This window comes from Primulina tabacum, chromosome 15 (genome assembly GCF_025594145.1).
Source record: "Primulina tabacum isolate GXHZ01 chromosome 15, ASM2559414v2, whole genome shotgun sequence".
NCBI lineage: Eukaryota > Viridiplantae > Streptophyta > Magnoliopsida > Lamiales > Gesneriaceae > Primulina > Primulina tabacum.
Genome location: NC_134564.1, coordinates 33,507,026 through 33,522,055, shown reverse-complemented (window position 1 = coordinate 33,522,055; position 15,030 = coordinate 33,507,026). Strand labels below are relative to the sequence as shown.

Here is a 15,030-nt window from a genome sequence, read left to right as displayed (position 1 = left end):
TATATACAATAAAAATAAATAAACAGTAAAATAAATATTCTTACTTTTGAATATTGTTACATTTTCTTGTGTTTGGAGCTTGGAAAAATATGGAGATCTTTCAAGTATCGTGCTGATAATATGTTAAAAGTAAAAATTTACGGTAAAAAGTAAAAATATCAAACTCTCAAAATATATTAAAATGCACACTTTATAAATTTTTGTCTATTCATTTGTGTTTTTTTTCACAAATTTGAGAGACCCATTTTTACAGAATTTTTTCGAAAATAATCCAAAAATAAATAAATCATTACATACATCATCACACACTAATTTTCAATATTTACAACTCTTATTTTCAACACTCAATCTCTTATTTTCAACACTTACAATATTATTTCTTGCATATTCATTTCAAGCCTTAAAAACTAATTTACATAATAAATATGGTTTCTGACTCTTTTTTTTTTCTCTCTCAACAAATAAAAATTGTCTCGGACTCTAATACAGTAGTAACATTATTTTTTTGTCAAACTCCAATATTATGTGTGTAATATATAAAATTGAATTTGGACCTGTCACGGTAGGCCTAATGTAAAGATAAATAAATAATTTTCAGTTTCTTTGAGACAATCTTTTAATGTTCCGGTAAGAATGTGAGATTCACTTCATCTAAGACAAGCTCCCTAATCTATCAACAAACATATTTGCGAGCTCACGATCCGAATAACCTTAAGCTTGAATTTGGTTTGATTAATTTGTCGATCTCGAGCTTGGCTTAATATGATTAATAAACGAACTCAAACGAGCTTTTTATCGAACCTAGCTCCGAATAGCTCGTTAATGATTTGATTCGTTTACATCCCTAATTACAACCAATTTACACATATATGATGGTACAACATTTGCACACATGAGGTTGATAATTCACTTGCTATATAAATCAAAAAGGGGTTTTAATTATTTTCCCTCTGTATGACATAAATGGACGGTAAAAAAAAAGGGTTTCATCCCTTCTGGTTATTAAACCGAATAAATATTGTTCCTAATTTCCCATTCCACCAAATTTAACCAAAGTCTTCCACAGTCAAACAAGAATCCGATTTTCCTTCTTTGCCTCCAAAAATTTCGTACACCTCTCTCTTATATTCACAAAACTCAACTACCAACTTCTATTGGTTACTTATTAGACATAGATTTCCCCCCCAAATATAAAGCCCCTAACCACAATACAAAACCAAAAAAACAAACAATAAAATTTCTAATTTTAGACAGGATGGCCTTTTGGAGCTCCCATTCTTCTCATTTCCCCCTCCTCGGCCTCCTGTCTCTCCTCCTCCTCCGCCCCACCACAAACACCGCCTCCGCCATCCGCCTCCACATTGTCCAAAAACCAACGCCTTCTGCCACCACCATTCCTGCCTTTCGGGAAGCACCGGCATTTCGCAATGGTGATACATGCAGCTCGAATAAAGATGACATAATCCACATTGTCATGCCTCTTGATTCAAATTACATTAGAGGAACGATTGCAGCGGTGTTATCAATCTTGCAGCATTCCACGTGCCCGGAGAATGTCTCATTCCACTTCCTATCTGCCCATCTCGAGCTAGAAATATTTTCTTTGATCAAGTCCACCTTCCCTTACCTCACCTTCAAGATGTACCATTTTGATTCAAATAGGGTTCGTGGGAAGATATCTAAATCTATAAGGCAAGCCCTGGACCAGCCCCTAAATTATGCACGAATATACATGTCTGACATCCTCCCTATAGACGTAGGACGTGTGATATATTTAGATTCAGACATCATAGTCGTGGATGATATAGCAAAACTATGGGGTGTAGATTTAGGCAACAAGGTGTTGGCCGCACCGGAGTACTGCCATGCAAATTTCACAAATTATTTCACCGACGCTTTTTGGTCGGACGTGAATTTGTCTAGGACTTTTGAGGGACGGCATCCATGCTATTTTAACACCGGTGTTATGGTGGTGGATGTCGATCGGTGGAGGAAAGGAGGATACACCCAGAAGGTAGAGGAATGGATGGCAGTACAAAAGCAAAAAAGAATATATCATTTGGGATCATTGCCTCCTATTTTACTTATTTTTGCAGGTAACATTAAGCCAGTGGATCATAGGTGGAATCAGCACGGTTTAGGGGGAGACAATTTAGAAGGCAAATGTAGAGGACTTCACCCTGGCCCAATCAGCCTCCTACATTGGAGTGGTAAAGGTAAACCATGGTTGAGATTGGACTCAAGGAGGACATGCACCGTCGATTACTTGTGGGCGCCATACGATCTCTACCGTTCCTCTCGTGTTGCGTTAGAAGACTAATGATGGTCTGACTTGATTGTCAAGAACCATATGGATGACCAAATTCTGATATAAAATCGGTATATCGTCTCCATTTTCATTCACATGTCATGTGCCTTTGTAATACGGTTATAATAAGAAACTTAACACAAAATTACGTAATATACACAAGATGTGAGATGAGATCTCGATTTGTCCATAGAATTTGAAGTAGTTTCAAACTCTTTTTATGTATAAGATAAGAGAGTGACACAAAGTGTAGATTTTCGGTAAAGGAACGGATGGATTTACTAGAGAGTAAAATGGTGCTAGCAATTGGGAATGGAGGTGAACAGGTTTCTCCATTTTGCATTATAAAGTTCAGGATTAGCATAGCTTTTCATTTCTTTTTTCTTAAATTAGGACACAGGTAGTTGTTTTTGTTCATTATAATCTCTGTAATTGTCTGAAATTATAGTGCGTCACAAATTATGCTAGTTGTGAGTTTGTGTGTGTTGCTGTGAATTTTGGAGCCGTCTTTGTTTAAGTCGACAACTCAAATTATATTAAAGCAAAACTTTAACCATAAATTTCAAGCTCTTAACACGAAACAAGCAGATTTTTGGCTCAAATTAAATTTAACAGTAAAACTCCGAACAATTACCCTGTCCATCTCTACGTGTTAAATGAATGCATAATTTAAACTATCATAGAGTTAAATAGTTCGATTTTTTGGGTTTAAATAAAGATTTCAAATCTTGACTTTAAGCTCACGCGCCATTAGAAAATTAAAACAGATTTATGCCAACAACTATTTCTAATTTCAGCTCACAACAAATTCAAAATTAAAAAAATAGAAGACAAGAAAGAAATAGAATGAAACCAAAGCCATTAACTGAAACATTGATTGATTAAGCAATAATCGCCAAAAAAAAAAAAACAATTGATAAGCCCCTAAATCGAAACTAGCAAGTAGCAACTAAATTACAAGTGGTATATAATTCGTATGCACCACATACAAACATCCAATCCAAAGGAAGAAGCTGACATGCAAACATCTTTGAACATGTAAGTCCAAATGTACCAGAAGAAAACACATCAGGAAGGGTGGGGAGTACTACATTCGCATACACAAATTCATGGCATAAAAAGGAAATGAGAAAAAGACTCATTAACACCTAAAGAGTAAAACTTACCATACACTGTGATGGATGGAAGTTCAAGAAGGATTTAAGAAATATTCTCTTGCTCTCTGATAGCACTCCCACGGTCAGAACTATTGCACATTCTTGAATAGGTCTTCAAATGATGAGGCCAATAAGAGGCAAAACAAGTACAGTATATGAACCTTTCAAGTGTAAGACCAGAGGCCACAAGAGATAAATCTCCGATTTCTCTTCATTATTGATATGCAAGCTAGTTAAGTAACGAGTAATTGGATCATCAACCCATGAATCTGATCCTTTAGTAAACTGTCTTAAACGAAGACCGAATCCATGAGCAGACCCCTCCCTGAATTTATTTAGTCAATCAGTTATGAAATGCTAATATGCCCAAGTACTTACATAATACATCACATGTATGATATCAACACGAAATTGAAAAATATAACCTCATACTGAAAAAAAATAACTACAGCCATATATTCTATGGCCAATGCCTAACCACCGCCAAAAGGATCACAAGAAATTCAACTGGATGAGTTCAACTCCAACTAACAAACTGAAAAATAAATAACACATCACACACAAATATAAGGAATGTAAAGTTGATCTGTAAGCCAAATTGAATAAAATGACAATCCAAATAGATCTTATTACTAGTTATCATGATGGAATGATGACTTCTTGCTACCATATCTTCCCCTAAAAAATTAATTAACCACCATAAAAGAATAACACAAATTTTCTTGTTACCAACAATGACAGGCCACTAATGCAGAATAACATAGCAATAATAGTTAAATAACTTAAAAATAAGTCAGGAACGCTTTCAATGCAAAATCAGGACACAATATACTGAGTTGTGAGTGACATGAGAGTGCTTATACAACCACCACCCCAGTATAATTAGAAACACAAGATAACTAAAACCATACATCAACATGTTGTACTGATATAATATATACACTGAAATTTTCTAAACCATGGTTGAGCTGATATTGACAAAAAGAGTCCGGACTACCGGAAAATATGGCAAAATTTTATGGACAAAAAACATCGGGAAAAAACAAGCCCCCGGGCAGTACATGGCTCTGCCCATGTCCACCAGACTATTTGATTCAGATCAATGGTGAACATCACAGAAAATTTAGTAACGCACAAGAAATTTTCTTAACAGCGCCGAAGTAAATGTGATGGTTTGAACTTTTTACAGTAGGAAAAATAAAAAGAAAGAGATACTTTGCTGGTTAACAAATATAGACAACTCGAGTATGTGAAAACTCATAACTACAGCAGTTCCAGCAAACACCGCCCTCAAAATATAGACCTGATTAATAGAGCGAGGTCAAAACTAACGTTATTCGCTTTATTTTCAAACAAAATGTGAAATATTGAATAAACAAAAACAGAACTTTCTGCGTACACAGTTCAAAGAAAGAATCAATTTCTGCTAAACGTTTCGGATTAACCTCTTTTTGCGATCAATAAAGGCAGCAGCTAACTCCGATTCACAACTCACAAGGCAAGGGATTATACTTAAAATTATCTTCACTTTCCTGTCGCATGCCACGAGCCACCTTCACTCCACCACCGGAAACTTCCTATTGTTTATTTTCAAAATATTAACATTGAATTCATCACTTGATCTTTTACATCACAAATTGAAAAAATATGAAGAAAAAGCGAGACAGTAAGAAAAACACTACCTTGAGAAAACAACAGTGACCTGATTATTGAGAATCCACAAAGCTCAGACGCTGCAACCACTCTGCATTTACGCTTTCCTGTTTGATTCTCGGTTCAGAATTCAGATACTGGTGATGGAAGTTTGAGAGGAGAGGAATACACAAGACGGATCGATGTAGGTTCCGGAGCGTTTTATATATACGATACGAATATATTTAACCATAAAATTTTAAGGCAAAAATTTCTAGTAGGTTATTTTTACGAGACAAATATTTTATTTGAGTATTCATAAAAAAATATTATTTTTTATGTTAAAAATATTATTTTTTATTGTGAATATCGGTAGGGTTGATCCGTCTCACAGATAAAGATTCGTGTAATCGTTTACAAAAACCTACTTAAATTTTAAAGGATAACCGGATGTTTCTAAAATCAAAGAAAAAATAAATTAATAATTAATTATGTATGATTTGGTAGACAAATAATTAATTAAGTTGAATAATTTATTCTTCTAAACTTTTACTTATTTTAGAGCAAATATATTTTATTTCACATGTATATTATATTCACCTAGACAGATATCTTCTATTATGTTTAAAAACAGATATATTCTACTCTAGTTGTCAAAAAGAACTGGATTTCTAATTTAAATTATTACAAATAATTTAAAGTTCGAAATTATAGTATTATGTTAAATATATTATATTCATACATAGGCTTATAACTTTTTCACGTAGACTAAAAATATCATTAGAAAACTATGATTCAAAAACATTTTTAATTTAATGTTTATTTAACTAGCGTTTAGTATATAAAAAATATTAGAATTAGGTGATGTATTAAATTATGTTATATTAATAAAAGAATAAAATAAATACTATTAAATATCGACAATTAACTATATATTTGAGATGGAAAGATTAATATAATAATAAAAAAATTTAGAGAACTAAAAGCTCAATATAAAGTAAATGCAAAAACTTGTGTGAGACGGTCTCACAAGTCATATTTTGTGAGACGGTCTCACAATTCATATTTTGTGAGACGGATATTTTATTTAGGTCATCTATGAAAAATATTATTTTTTATGCTAAGAGTATTATTTTTTATTGTGAATATCGGTAAGATTGATCAGTCTCACAGATAAAGCTTCATGAGACCATCTCACAAGAGACCTACTCTAAAGTAAATGAAGTGAGTTTTTGAGAGTACCATAAGATACATGAATATGATTGTTTGTTTATATTATGGGGAGATGAAAACAATTATAGAATATATGACCAAATGTTGCCCTGAGACTTTCTCAATTTTGATGCAACGGACAAAATCTCGGCGTCGCGAATCACTAAAAAATGACTTGTATAAAACAAGGTTGTTTTGGGGATTGTAAGGGATGTGATGAGGGGAATTGGTCAAAAATCTTATGCTGTCCAGATTTGGAGTAAATGATCATGAAACACACAACTACAGATCAATTTCAAATCTTGTGCTGTCCAGATTTGGAGTAAATGATCATGAAACACACAACTACAGATCAAATAACCGAGTTCCATCTCTATATGGTTGAATGCACAAGATTTGAAATTATTGAATTTCACAATGTAAAAAAGGAAACAAATTTAGGCCGCAGAATAAGACAGGAGTAAAATCATTGAGAAACTTGACTCACAACTTATTCATAACAACACTTAATTTGGGTACAGGGCTCAACAGCATAGCACATCAAAGTATTGAAGAGAATTGAAGGGAGATGTATAAACTTCCATGCAATTGTATTTGTACAAGTTAAAAGGAGGCGATAAGTGCACTAGACATCGTGTGATCATGGATCGGACATAGCTTTAGTTATCTCCCTGTCGTAGCATCCTCAGAATAGTGAGGAACAGGTTGAGAACATCGAGATAAAGGGTGACTGATGCCCAGATGTACTCGTCATATGTGTAGCGCTTGATCAGATTATCGGTGTCATATACTATGTATCCTGAGAAAATTATGGCACCCATGGCGCTATAGATGGCAACGGAGGTAGATCCAAGAGGGAAGAACATCTGCATGACCAATTCAAATTTTCTTGATCAGATTGTGTTTCTTTAATACGTATGACCTATGAGCTAAAGGTTGCGAAGCCAACTCTTTTACCATCAGGCAAACCGGTTGTCGTTCATCAAATAATTTGACGATAAAAAACCATGGAAAATGCACCATTTCTCGAAGCAAATTTATATATAAAAAAACAACAAAAAATGGAGGAGAAAAAGACAGTGGGACCTGAATAAAGCCAGTCAAAATCAAGACAAAAAGGCTGGTAAACAAGATTGGTCCCAGAAAACTGAAATCCTTGCCCTTCTTAGAAGCCCAGAAAGTGTATCCAGTCAGAGCAGAAACTACAGCTGAAGTCAGGATCAAGGCTTCAAGTACAATTCTTCCTGTCAATTGAAAACGAGTTAGCTCCAAGGAAAGACAGCAAATTAAGAATATAGCCACCACCTCATCTCGAAATTAACATCTGACCTTCTGTGTTGGCACAACTCACACCAACAGTAAGGCTCAAGGAAGCAGTAAAGAGCCCAAGGAAAACGAAGTTCAAAGGGTGCTTTTGTTGATACACGTGCAACGGCCATAGCACTAGTAAAGATTTCGATCCATCAGCCAGAAGTTAAGAGGATAAAGAACATAAACTATTGATGATGAAGGACACAATCTATAAATTTCCTCCATTAAAAATGTATCCTCCATTTATTCGTTAGCCAATTCATCAATGTTTCTATAAATTGAATCTAAAATTAGAAATTCAATCGATCTTTTCTAATAGATTGACCTTGTAACAACTAGATATCAAGATAAACCTATGAATAAAGTTGTCCATATACATTCAGGTGAAGGGGTAAATTGGAGATCGAGAGTTGAAACTAAAATGTGGTTAAATTATTCTAGTAAAAAACGCAGGCGTACCACAAAACCGAATGGAAAAATGCCTAGAATCGTCAGAACAACAGAGAGACATTTACCAAAACCCCAACAGTAGTACAACGCAATAGAATTTTTAAGAATCGATATGTGAAACCAAGACCGAAGGTTTAAAGTATCAGCGACATGCTTACAAAGGAACGGGGTGAAGAGGAGAAAGAGCAACAAGACAGAATTTCCTCGGAGAAGATCGTTAATGGGAGCATACAGAACAGTAATAGCAGACACGGCGGTGGTGAGGACGATCTGCGCCGCCAATATACCGTAGACTTTGCGAATGAATCCCCATCGGAGTTGATTCTCACCGTACCCGATGCCGGGGTACAGCATCTCACCGGATTCCAGATCAATATCGCCAACCTTCATCCCGTCGCCGCCGCCACTACGACTCACGCCTGTGTAGCCGTACATTTCTCAGATCGATATTTGACGCGACCACGTTTCTCCCTCGGCAAAGCTTTGCCTCTATCTGATTCTTTCCTTACCTTGCGCCTGGACTCTTATTGTACCATTGTATTGGTTGACGCTGACTTTGGGACGGAAAATTCGAATGATTTTTTATTTTCCAACCTTGTAATAAAATTCTTCTTGTGTAAAATTACTACTTTTTTTAAAAAAAATGAGTAATGTGTAAAATTACTTATAATTTATTGAAAGTATTTTTATACACAATTCGTAAATAAATAAATAATAAAGTACTGCCTTTCGGAAAATCGAGTCGGATTGGATAATAATCTTTCCGTCTCATATATTTAAGTGTTATTTTATTTATTTGTCTTAATTATATAATCTAATTGTTATATTTGATATTTTCTTTTACCAATTTACTTTTTTTAAAACAAATTTTTATCCAATTAAAACATGAAATGGATAATTTTTTAAATTAATGTGAAAATTTGACGGAGGGAGTCATAACTGCAAAAGTTTCAGTAGACTTTCCGTACCTCACCCGTTCCCAGTTGAAGCTCACCCGTTGTAAACAGCGTCCACGAGCAGTCTCGAAATTTTCCTCTTCTGCTCAGTATCAAATCGACGAAGCTTATCTACAAATTTTGTTAAAAAAAACTTTAATCGAGTCCCTTATTTCATCATAATTTGCTGGACCAATCAAATGATCGTTTCTTTTGTGATTTTGTTTCGACTTTTGATGTGTGATAGTTTTGCGTTTGAATAAATCGATTGGCAGTATAATGCGAGCTAGTTCTTGTTGAATTAGTGAACTCTTCCGCGTTTTTAAGGTGGTACTAACTCGAAGTTTATGTATTTTGTTCAGCTCAGAGATATGCTAAAGGTGAAACCCTAATTCAGTCTTTTTGTTTGACGTTTATGTTCTGTTTTTTGTTGTTGCTGCTTGTGCATCATAGGTTTTATGACCGAATTTTCGTATGGGTTTAGTCAATCATCTGAGAGCTAGTGGTGATCTAGAAATTGGATAATTGTTTTCTGCTTTTTTGACTTGGAACTGAAAATTGATATTTTCCTTTGTATTCTGCCTACTTAGTCGAAGCAGCTGGTTTGATTAGTTTATTTGGTTAGCTATATCCTGCCAGCACCTGTTTCGGCTTTTGTTTTTCATTTCTTCGCACAATGACTAGTGTTGCCTGGGAAGAATGAAGAGATGTAAACTTTTACACTAGAGTGTCGTGTAGTTGTAAAGTTGTGTCTGAGTACACAATGGATCTGACATTACCATAAGAAAGAAGAAGATATTTGCCATCACTTCAAGTAGTTTCATCAAACATAAACAAGTTCTGGTGAAGCCTGTTGACAATGAGCTTGTAGAATGATTTTTACGAACAAAACTTTGTTCTGGTATGAATAATGACCATCAAAAAGTTACTTTCAAATGCAAGTATACTCAGTTTTGTCACTTCGACATGTTATATCAGTTTCTATATTGCAAGGTTAAAATATGCTAAAATATGTCCCCAGTCTATATAGATATCTGGGTCTACAAATTTTATTGAATCTGTTGACCAAGATATAATGTTGGTCCAACCATTTCTTTTTCTTTTTTCATTTTCTGTATCAACTTTCTGTTTTTTTGGTATTTTTGTGCTTCAATGAGCTATAATTGGTGACCTTTTTTGGGTATGTTCTGCTTTCATCTCTGCCATGATCTCGTTTGTTTCATATATATTGGTGGAGGCATTTGATTTGAATGAAGATAAACATAATTAGAAATGTATGTTCTCTTTTCATGGTTATTCATGTAAAACACAGGTTTGATGCTTTTTGTACGATTCTATTTTTGGCTGATGTCTGCAGAATCTAATATAAACAGGGAAGAGTTGGGAAATTTCATGACTCTCAGTACAAGACCAGACGCTCTTGCTGCAAAAAGCAATGGTCGTCAAGATGATGAAGGAGAATCTCAGATGGAACCACGTGTGGGGTTAGAGTTCGATTCAGCTGAAGAGGCACAAGAGTTTTACTGCACGTATGCAACCAGGGTGGGGTTCAAAATTAGGATTGGCCAGCTGTACAGATCCAGAGTTGATGGTTCTGTTATCTCTCGGAGATACGTGTGTTCAAAGGAGGGATTTCAGACGACAACAAGAACTGGCTGTTCAGCTTTCATCAGAGTGCAAAAGGTTGAATCTGGGAAGTGGGCTTTGGCCAATATAAAAAAGGAACATAATCATGAATTTGAAGCCTCTGGAGAAATTTGCCCACCTAGGATTCAAAGGAAAAGTTTTCCAACTCCTAGATCATCATTTGGCGGGGCTAGTCGAACTGGAATTAGATCACACGAGGATGATGGTCCATCTGGGGTAATCGATGTTAAACGCCTAAAAAAGGAGGAGATAGATGGTATCTGCAGACCCATTGGCGAACCTTATAAAGGTCTTGAATTTAACACAGCAAATGAGGCGTATAAGTTCTACTGCACATATGCAGCTAATTCTGGGTTCAGAATTAGGATAGGCCAGTTATTTCGCTCAAAACTTGACGGATCAATTACATCGCGAAGATTTGTGTGCTCAAAGGAAGGGCATCAGCACCCTTCAAGAGTTGGTTGTGGAGCGTACATGAGAATACAAAGACAGGAATCAGGAAGATGGTTGGTTGATCGTCTTCAGAAAGAACACAGTCATGAATTTGATACTTCAATAGATCTCAGTAGAACAGTGACTGTCGCGTCAAAGGGTTATGGAGATGAAGGAATCAGTGTGCTTGAAAACTTGGATTTAGTTGAATCAAATGGTGGACTTAGCCTTGTCAAACGAATTCGAGAAAGTAACATTGGAAGTGATTGGTACAGTATGCTACTTGAGTACTTTCAATCTCGGCAAGTTGAAGATACTGGATTCTTTTACGCTGTGGAAATACGTGAGAGTAAAGGCATGAACATTTTCTGGGCCGACGCTCGATCTAGATTCTCCTGCACTCAGTTTGGAGATGCTATTGTCTTTGATACTACATACAGGAGAGGTAGTTATTTGGTGCCATTTGCTTCTTTCGTCGGTGTTAATCATCACCGGCAACCAGTGCTGCTTGGCTGTGCTCTTGTTGCAGACGAATCTGAGGAGTCGTTTACTTGGATCTTTCGGACTTGGATTAGAGCAATGTCGGGATGCTGTCCTGTGTCCATAATAGCTGATCAGGACAAGGCCTTTCAATGTTCAATTGCGCAAGTTTTTCCTGGAACACATCATCGTTTTTCTGCCTGGCAAATTCTCAACAAGGAGCAGGAAAACTTGGGCGCTTTACGATCCATGAATGTGGAGTTCAAATATGAGTATGAAACTTGCATTTTCCAGAGTCAGACGGGGAATGAATTTGATTCTACCTGGAATGTGCTTATGAACAAATATAATCTGAAACAGAATGCATGGTTAAAGGAGATGTATAGAATGCGAAAAAGTTGGGTTCCCCTGCACATAAAGGGAACATTCTTTGCTGGCATTCCAGTGGATGGAAGCTTAAAATCTTATTTTAGTACACATTTGACTGCCCAAACGCCTCTCAGTGAATTTGTTTTCCGATATGAGAAAGCTGTGGAACTGCGCCGTGAAGAAGAAAAAAAGGAAGACTTTAACTCGTTTAATTTGCAGGCAGTTCTGCACACAAAAGACCCGATAGAAGAACAATGTAGAAGGCTTTACTCGATGACAATGTTTAAAGTTTTCCAAAAGGAACTTTTGGAATGCTACAGTTATGTAGGAATAAAGATAAATGTTGATGGAGCCATCAGTAGATATCTGGTGCAGAAATGTGGAAATGGGGATGAGAGAAATACTGTTGCCTTCAATACGTCAAATTTGAATATCAGTTGCAGTTGCAAGATGTTTGAGTTTGAAGGCGTTCTTTGCAGGCATTCGTTGAAGGTGTTTCAAATAATGAATACAAGGGAGCTGCCATCTCGTTATATCTTGCATCGGTGGAGTAAAAATGCCAGGTATGGCATACTACGAGACATTGATTCAGGAGGTGGAGCGCAAGATTTTAAGCCCTTGATGGTCTGGAGTTTAAGAGAAGAAGCACGAAACTATATCGAGGCAGGAGCAGCATCTTTGGAGAGATACAAACTTGCTTTTGAAATCATGCAGGAGGGAAGGAGGAATCTCTGTTGGCAGAACTAGGAAACATCTCAAGACTAGGTTAGAGCATATCTTTCACCTACGATTTTATGTCAGAAAACTTGAGTACTGAACTCTAATCCTTGTAACTGCTATTGTGGCTACTTTTAACTGGTTTGTGCAATGTAATTAAATAGATTTCTGTTTTATTTTCTTCTTTTATCGTATCTAAACTCGTCTCAGTGTTCGATCTTGGGTCTAATTGTAGTTGCCTTTTTCATATAAGAATCAGACAGCTTAAATGAAGATGATTCCACTCCAAACCCCATTTTTGTGCGTGCTGAACTGGTTTATGCAGGACGAACATGGCGAGGGAGTGTATATGATATTCTATCTAAATATGAAACAATATCTACATTTTTAGATGATAAGGCTTGAAATGAGGATCACACCTGCTGCCATCCGTTTTGCTGTGTCTTTTTCATGGTCGTCTTTTTTAGTATTTTCAAGAAAAGCAGCTTTGATCCGTACGTGCAATAATGTAGTCTACATTATTGAACAAGCGTTGGCATTCTCATCATTAAACATCATGTGAAGTTCACTATCATCAAAACAATCAACTATCCAAGATTCCATTACTTGTTCCGCCAAGTCCCCTTTGTTCCCTTCACCATTGTCATGATCTTCTTTATCCACAAGCTCCACCCTCTTTCCCGTCTTTCGCTTCAACTTCTTCATTACTTTCTGAGGGTTAATTCTACCAGTGATCACTACTCTGTGATTTTTCATGTCTGTCACAAACTTTTCAACTCCTGATCATTTTACAGAAAGAAGGATAATATGATGGATAAAAACATAGCAAAACATTAATACACCTTTTGTATTTGTTATCTGGTACATTATGCAATTTTCACTTGGTACTCCTTGAACACTAACCACAATCCATCAGGGGGTGATCTAATCGTTCCCACAAAAATTTACGTCCTCGACTCTCCAAAACATGTTATCTTCCTGTCATCCGAGAAAATAATAATTTTTAACCATTTTGTAGAATGTCAATAGTCCTACTTTCGGCACATCCGTTTCCCATTATAGTGATGTTGGCATAGCAAATGCAGATCGAAGCACTAATAAGATGTATTACAAGCTTTCAAGAAACAAAAACCGAAGGGATTAGATAACCTTTCATTTTGGAAACGGCTTTGGCAACACTTCTTTCACATGCATTGCAATACATAGATACTCTGAATTCTGTCACCACTACCTGTAAATTTGAATTGGACGAATAGTTATTTCTCCAATTAAAAAATAAACCAATTTTTTCGGTATTCTTCATGCATATAAGCATATGATATTACATCTCTGTAAATTGTAACGATGGACCAAAGAATTTTCCTCAAATTAACAACGGTTTTTTTTCCCTTAAACGCAACAAAAAACGATATATATTTCATTTGAGAAATACAAATGTCTCTGTTTTACATAGCTTATATACGAGAATGTATGTATATTACTTACTTTATCATCCTTGTACTTTTTTTTACCGGCCGTTGAAGACCATAAGTATGCATGAATGTGAAAAAATGGCCAAAATCCAGATTCTATTGCCTGCTTCAAGGGTAATTTGGTAATCTTACATGACAGTTAATTCAGTTAGTTGTTACCTGTTGGCCAATCAAAAGTCCTGATTGAGATAAAAACTGTTAGGAATTAAGTGCCACGATCACCCTACGTACATAACAAAAAATCATCACAAATTGTCGAGAAAAAAGTACAAATAAATTTGAGAATCAAGGACCATAAGTGGACCTTCTATTTGGTAAATGCACGAGTTTCTGGTTTTATTCTGTTTTGATTTTATTCAGACAACGAAGCAGATTACTTTTTTTTTTGGGATGAAAAACATTTTTATTGGTTTGCATATTCTAAAAATAAAAAAATGGAGCAAATGCATAAACCTTATAGTCCATGTGTAATAAAATTGTATTTAACACTATTAACTGCTTTTATCTCGTACCAACAGTACGTACGAATTAAATTATCTAAATTGAATACATGAAAATAAAGGATGCAAATTTTAGGTAGTAGAAAAGGTTCATTTTAAATTTGTAAATCACCAAAGTTTTCAGTGAGACCATATCACTTATCAATTTTGTGAAACAGATTTACGACATAATTAATGAAATTTTTTTACTTTTAATATTATTTTTTATGGTAGATAGTCGTAAGAACATCTCATATATGAAACCTACTCTTTGTATATGTGTGTGGTTATCAATCAAGTTCCAACAATTTATTATTATCCAACAAAGATTGAGGCCCAAGGGCGTTAGTTAAAAGATGGTGATCCTATCGTCTCATTTCAGCGATCACTTTCAAGTTTTCTTCTCCAAAAAAATTCAGAATTTTGCCA

General features: G+C 35.5%; 4 protein-coding genes and 1 long non-coding RNA gene across 7 annotated transcripts; 2 read left to right on the top strand and 3 right to left on the bottom strand.

The window, feature by feature from the left end:
* The first annotated feature begins 981 nt into the window (after nucleotides 1-981).
* Nucleotides 982-2,539, top strand: LOC142526676 (putative galacturonosyltransferase-like 4). 2 transcript variants are annotated; one of them, XM_075631220.1, is made up of 2 exons: nucleotides 982-2,014; nucleotides 2,097-2,539. In XM_075631220.1, exons 1-2 carry the CDS (start codon nucleotides 1,256-1,258, stop codon nucleotides 2,139-2,141), a joined length of 804 nt encoding a protein of 267 aa, XP_075487335.1. In that variant the 5' UTR covers nucleotides 982-1,255; the 3' UTR covers nucleotides 2,142-2,539. The 2 variants fall into 2 exon arrangements, with proteins under 2 accessions (XP_075487335.1, XP_075487334.1); XM_075631219.1 differs by having other exon boundaries at nucleotides 991-2,539.
* Nucleotides 2,540-3,225: 686 nt separating this feature from the next.
* LOC142526679 (uncharacterized) lies at nucleotides 3,226-5,309 on the bottom strand. The gene is made up of 3 exons (XR_012815298.1): nucleotides 5,148-5,309; nucleotides 4,911-5,042; nucleotides 3,226-3,790 (listed from the first exon to the last, which is right to left on the bottom strand). It is a non-coding gene; the product is annotated as an uncharacterized LOC142526679 (long non-coding RNA).
* A 1,420-nt stretch (nucleotides 5,310-6,729) lies between these two features.
* On the bottom strand, nucleotides 6,730-8,604 carry LOC142526678 (BI1-like protein). The gene is made up of 4 exons (XM_075631221.1): nucleotides 8,229-8,604; nucleotides 7,639-7,752; nucleotides 7,396-7,553; nucleotides 6,730-7,175 (listed from the first exon to the last, which is right to left on the bottom strand). The coding sequence occupies exons 1-4, from the start codon at nucleotides 8,503-8,505 to the stop codon at nucleotides 6,969-6,971; spliced, it is 756 nt and encodes a 251-aa protein (XP_075487336.1). The 5' UTR covers nucleotides 8,506-8,604; the 3' UTR covers nucleotides 6,730-6,968.
* Nucleotides 8,605-9,004: 400 nt separating this feature from the next.
* On the top strand, nucleotides 9,005-12,826 carry LOC142525760 (protein FAR1-RELATED SEQUENCE 7-like). 2 transcript variants are annotated; one of them, XM_075630053.1, is made up of 2 exons: nucleotides 9,005-9,385; nucleotides 10,379-12,826. In XM_075630053.1, exon 2 carries the CDS (start codon nucleotides 10,398-10,400, stop codon nucleotides 12,678-12,680), a length of 2,283 nt encoding a protein of 760 aa, XP_075486168.1. In that variant the 5' UTR covers nucleotides 9,005-9,385; nucleotides 10,379-10,397; the 3' UTR covers nucleotides 12,681-12,826. The 2 variants fall into 2 exon arrangements, with proteins under 2 accessions (XP_075486168.1, XP_075486167.1); XM_075630052.1 differs by having other exon boundaries at nucleotides 10,363-12,826.
* Nucleotides 12,535-14,177, bottom strand: LOC142525762 (heavy metal-associated isoprenylated plant protein 19-like). The gene is made up of 3 exons (XM_075630055.1): nucleotides 14,136-14,177; nucleotides 13,800-13,881; nucleotides 12,535-13,429 (listed from the first exon to the last, which is right to left on the bottom strand). The coding sequence occupies exons 2-3, from the start codon at nucleotides 13,852-13,854 to the stop codon at nucleotides 13,164-13,166; spliced, it is 321 nt and encodes a 106-aa protein (XP_075486170.1). The 5' UTR covers nucleotides 13,855-13,881; nucleotides 14,136-14,177; the 3' UTR covers nucleotides 12,535-13,163.
* Nucleotides 14,178-15,030: the final 853 nt, after the last annotated feature.

Bases quoted from the DNA above. Each gene is read 5' to 3' on its own strand.
- LOC142526676 (XM_075631219.1), top strand. From the start codon at position 1,256: ATGGCCTTTTGGAGCTCCCATTCTTCTCATTTCCCCCTCCTCGGCCTC.
- LOC142526678 (XM_075631221.1), bottom strand. From the start codon at position 8,505: ATGTACGGCTACACAGGCGTGAGTCGTAGTGGCGGCGGCGACGGGATG. The intron at 7,753-8,228 runs GTAAGCATGTCG...AATCTTTACTAG, and splicing joins CCTCTTCACCCCGTTCCTTT to TGCTATGGCCGTTGCACGTG. The intron at 7,176-7,395 runs GTCCCACTGTCT...TTGGTCATGCAG, and splicing joins TTTTGACTGGCTTTATTCAG to ATGTTCTTCCCTCTTGGATC.
- LOC142525760 (XM_075630053.1), top strand. From the start codon at position 10,398: ATGACTCTCAGTACAAGACCAGACGCTCTTGCTGCAAAAAGCAATGGT.
- LOC142525762 (XM_075630055.1), bottom strand. From the start codon at position 13,854: ATGTATTGCAATGCATGTGAAAGAAGTGTTGCCAAAGCCGTTTCCAAA. The intron at 13,430-13,799 runs GTTATCTAATCC...TAAAATGATCAG, and splicing joins AGCCGTTTCCAAAATGAAAG to GAGTTGAAAAGTTTGTGACA.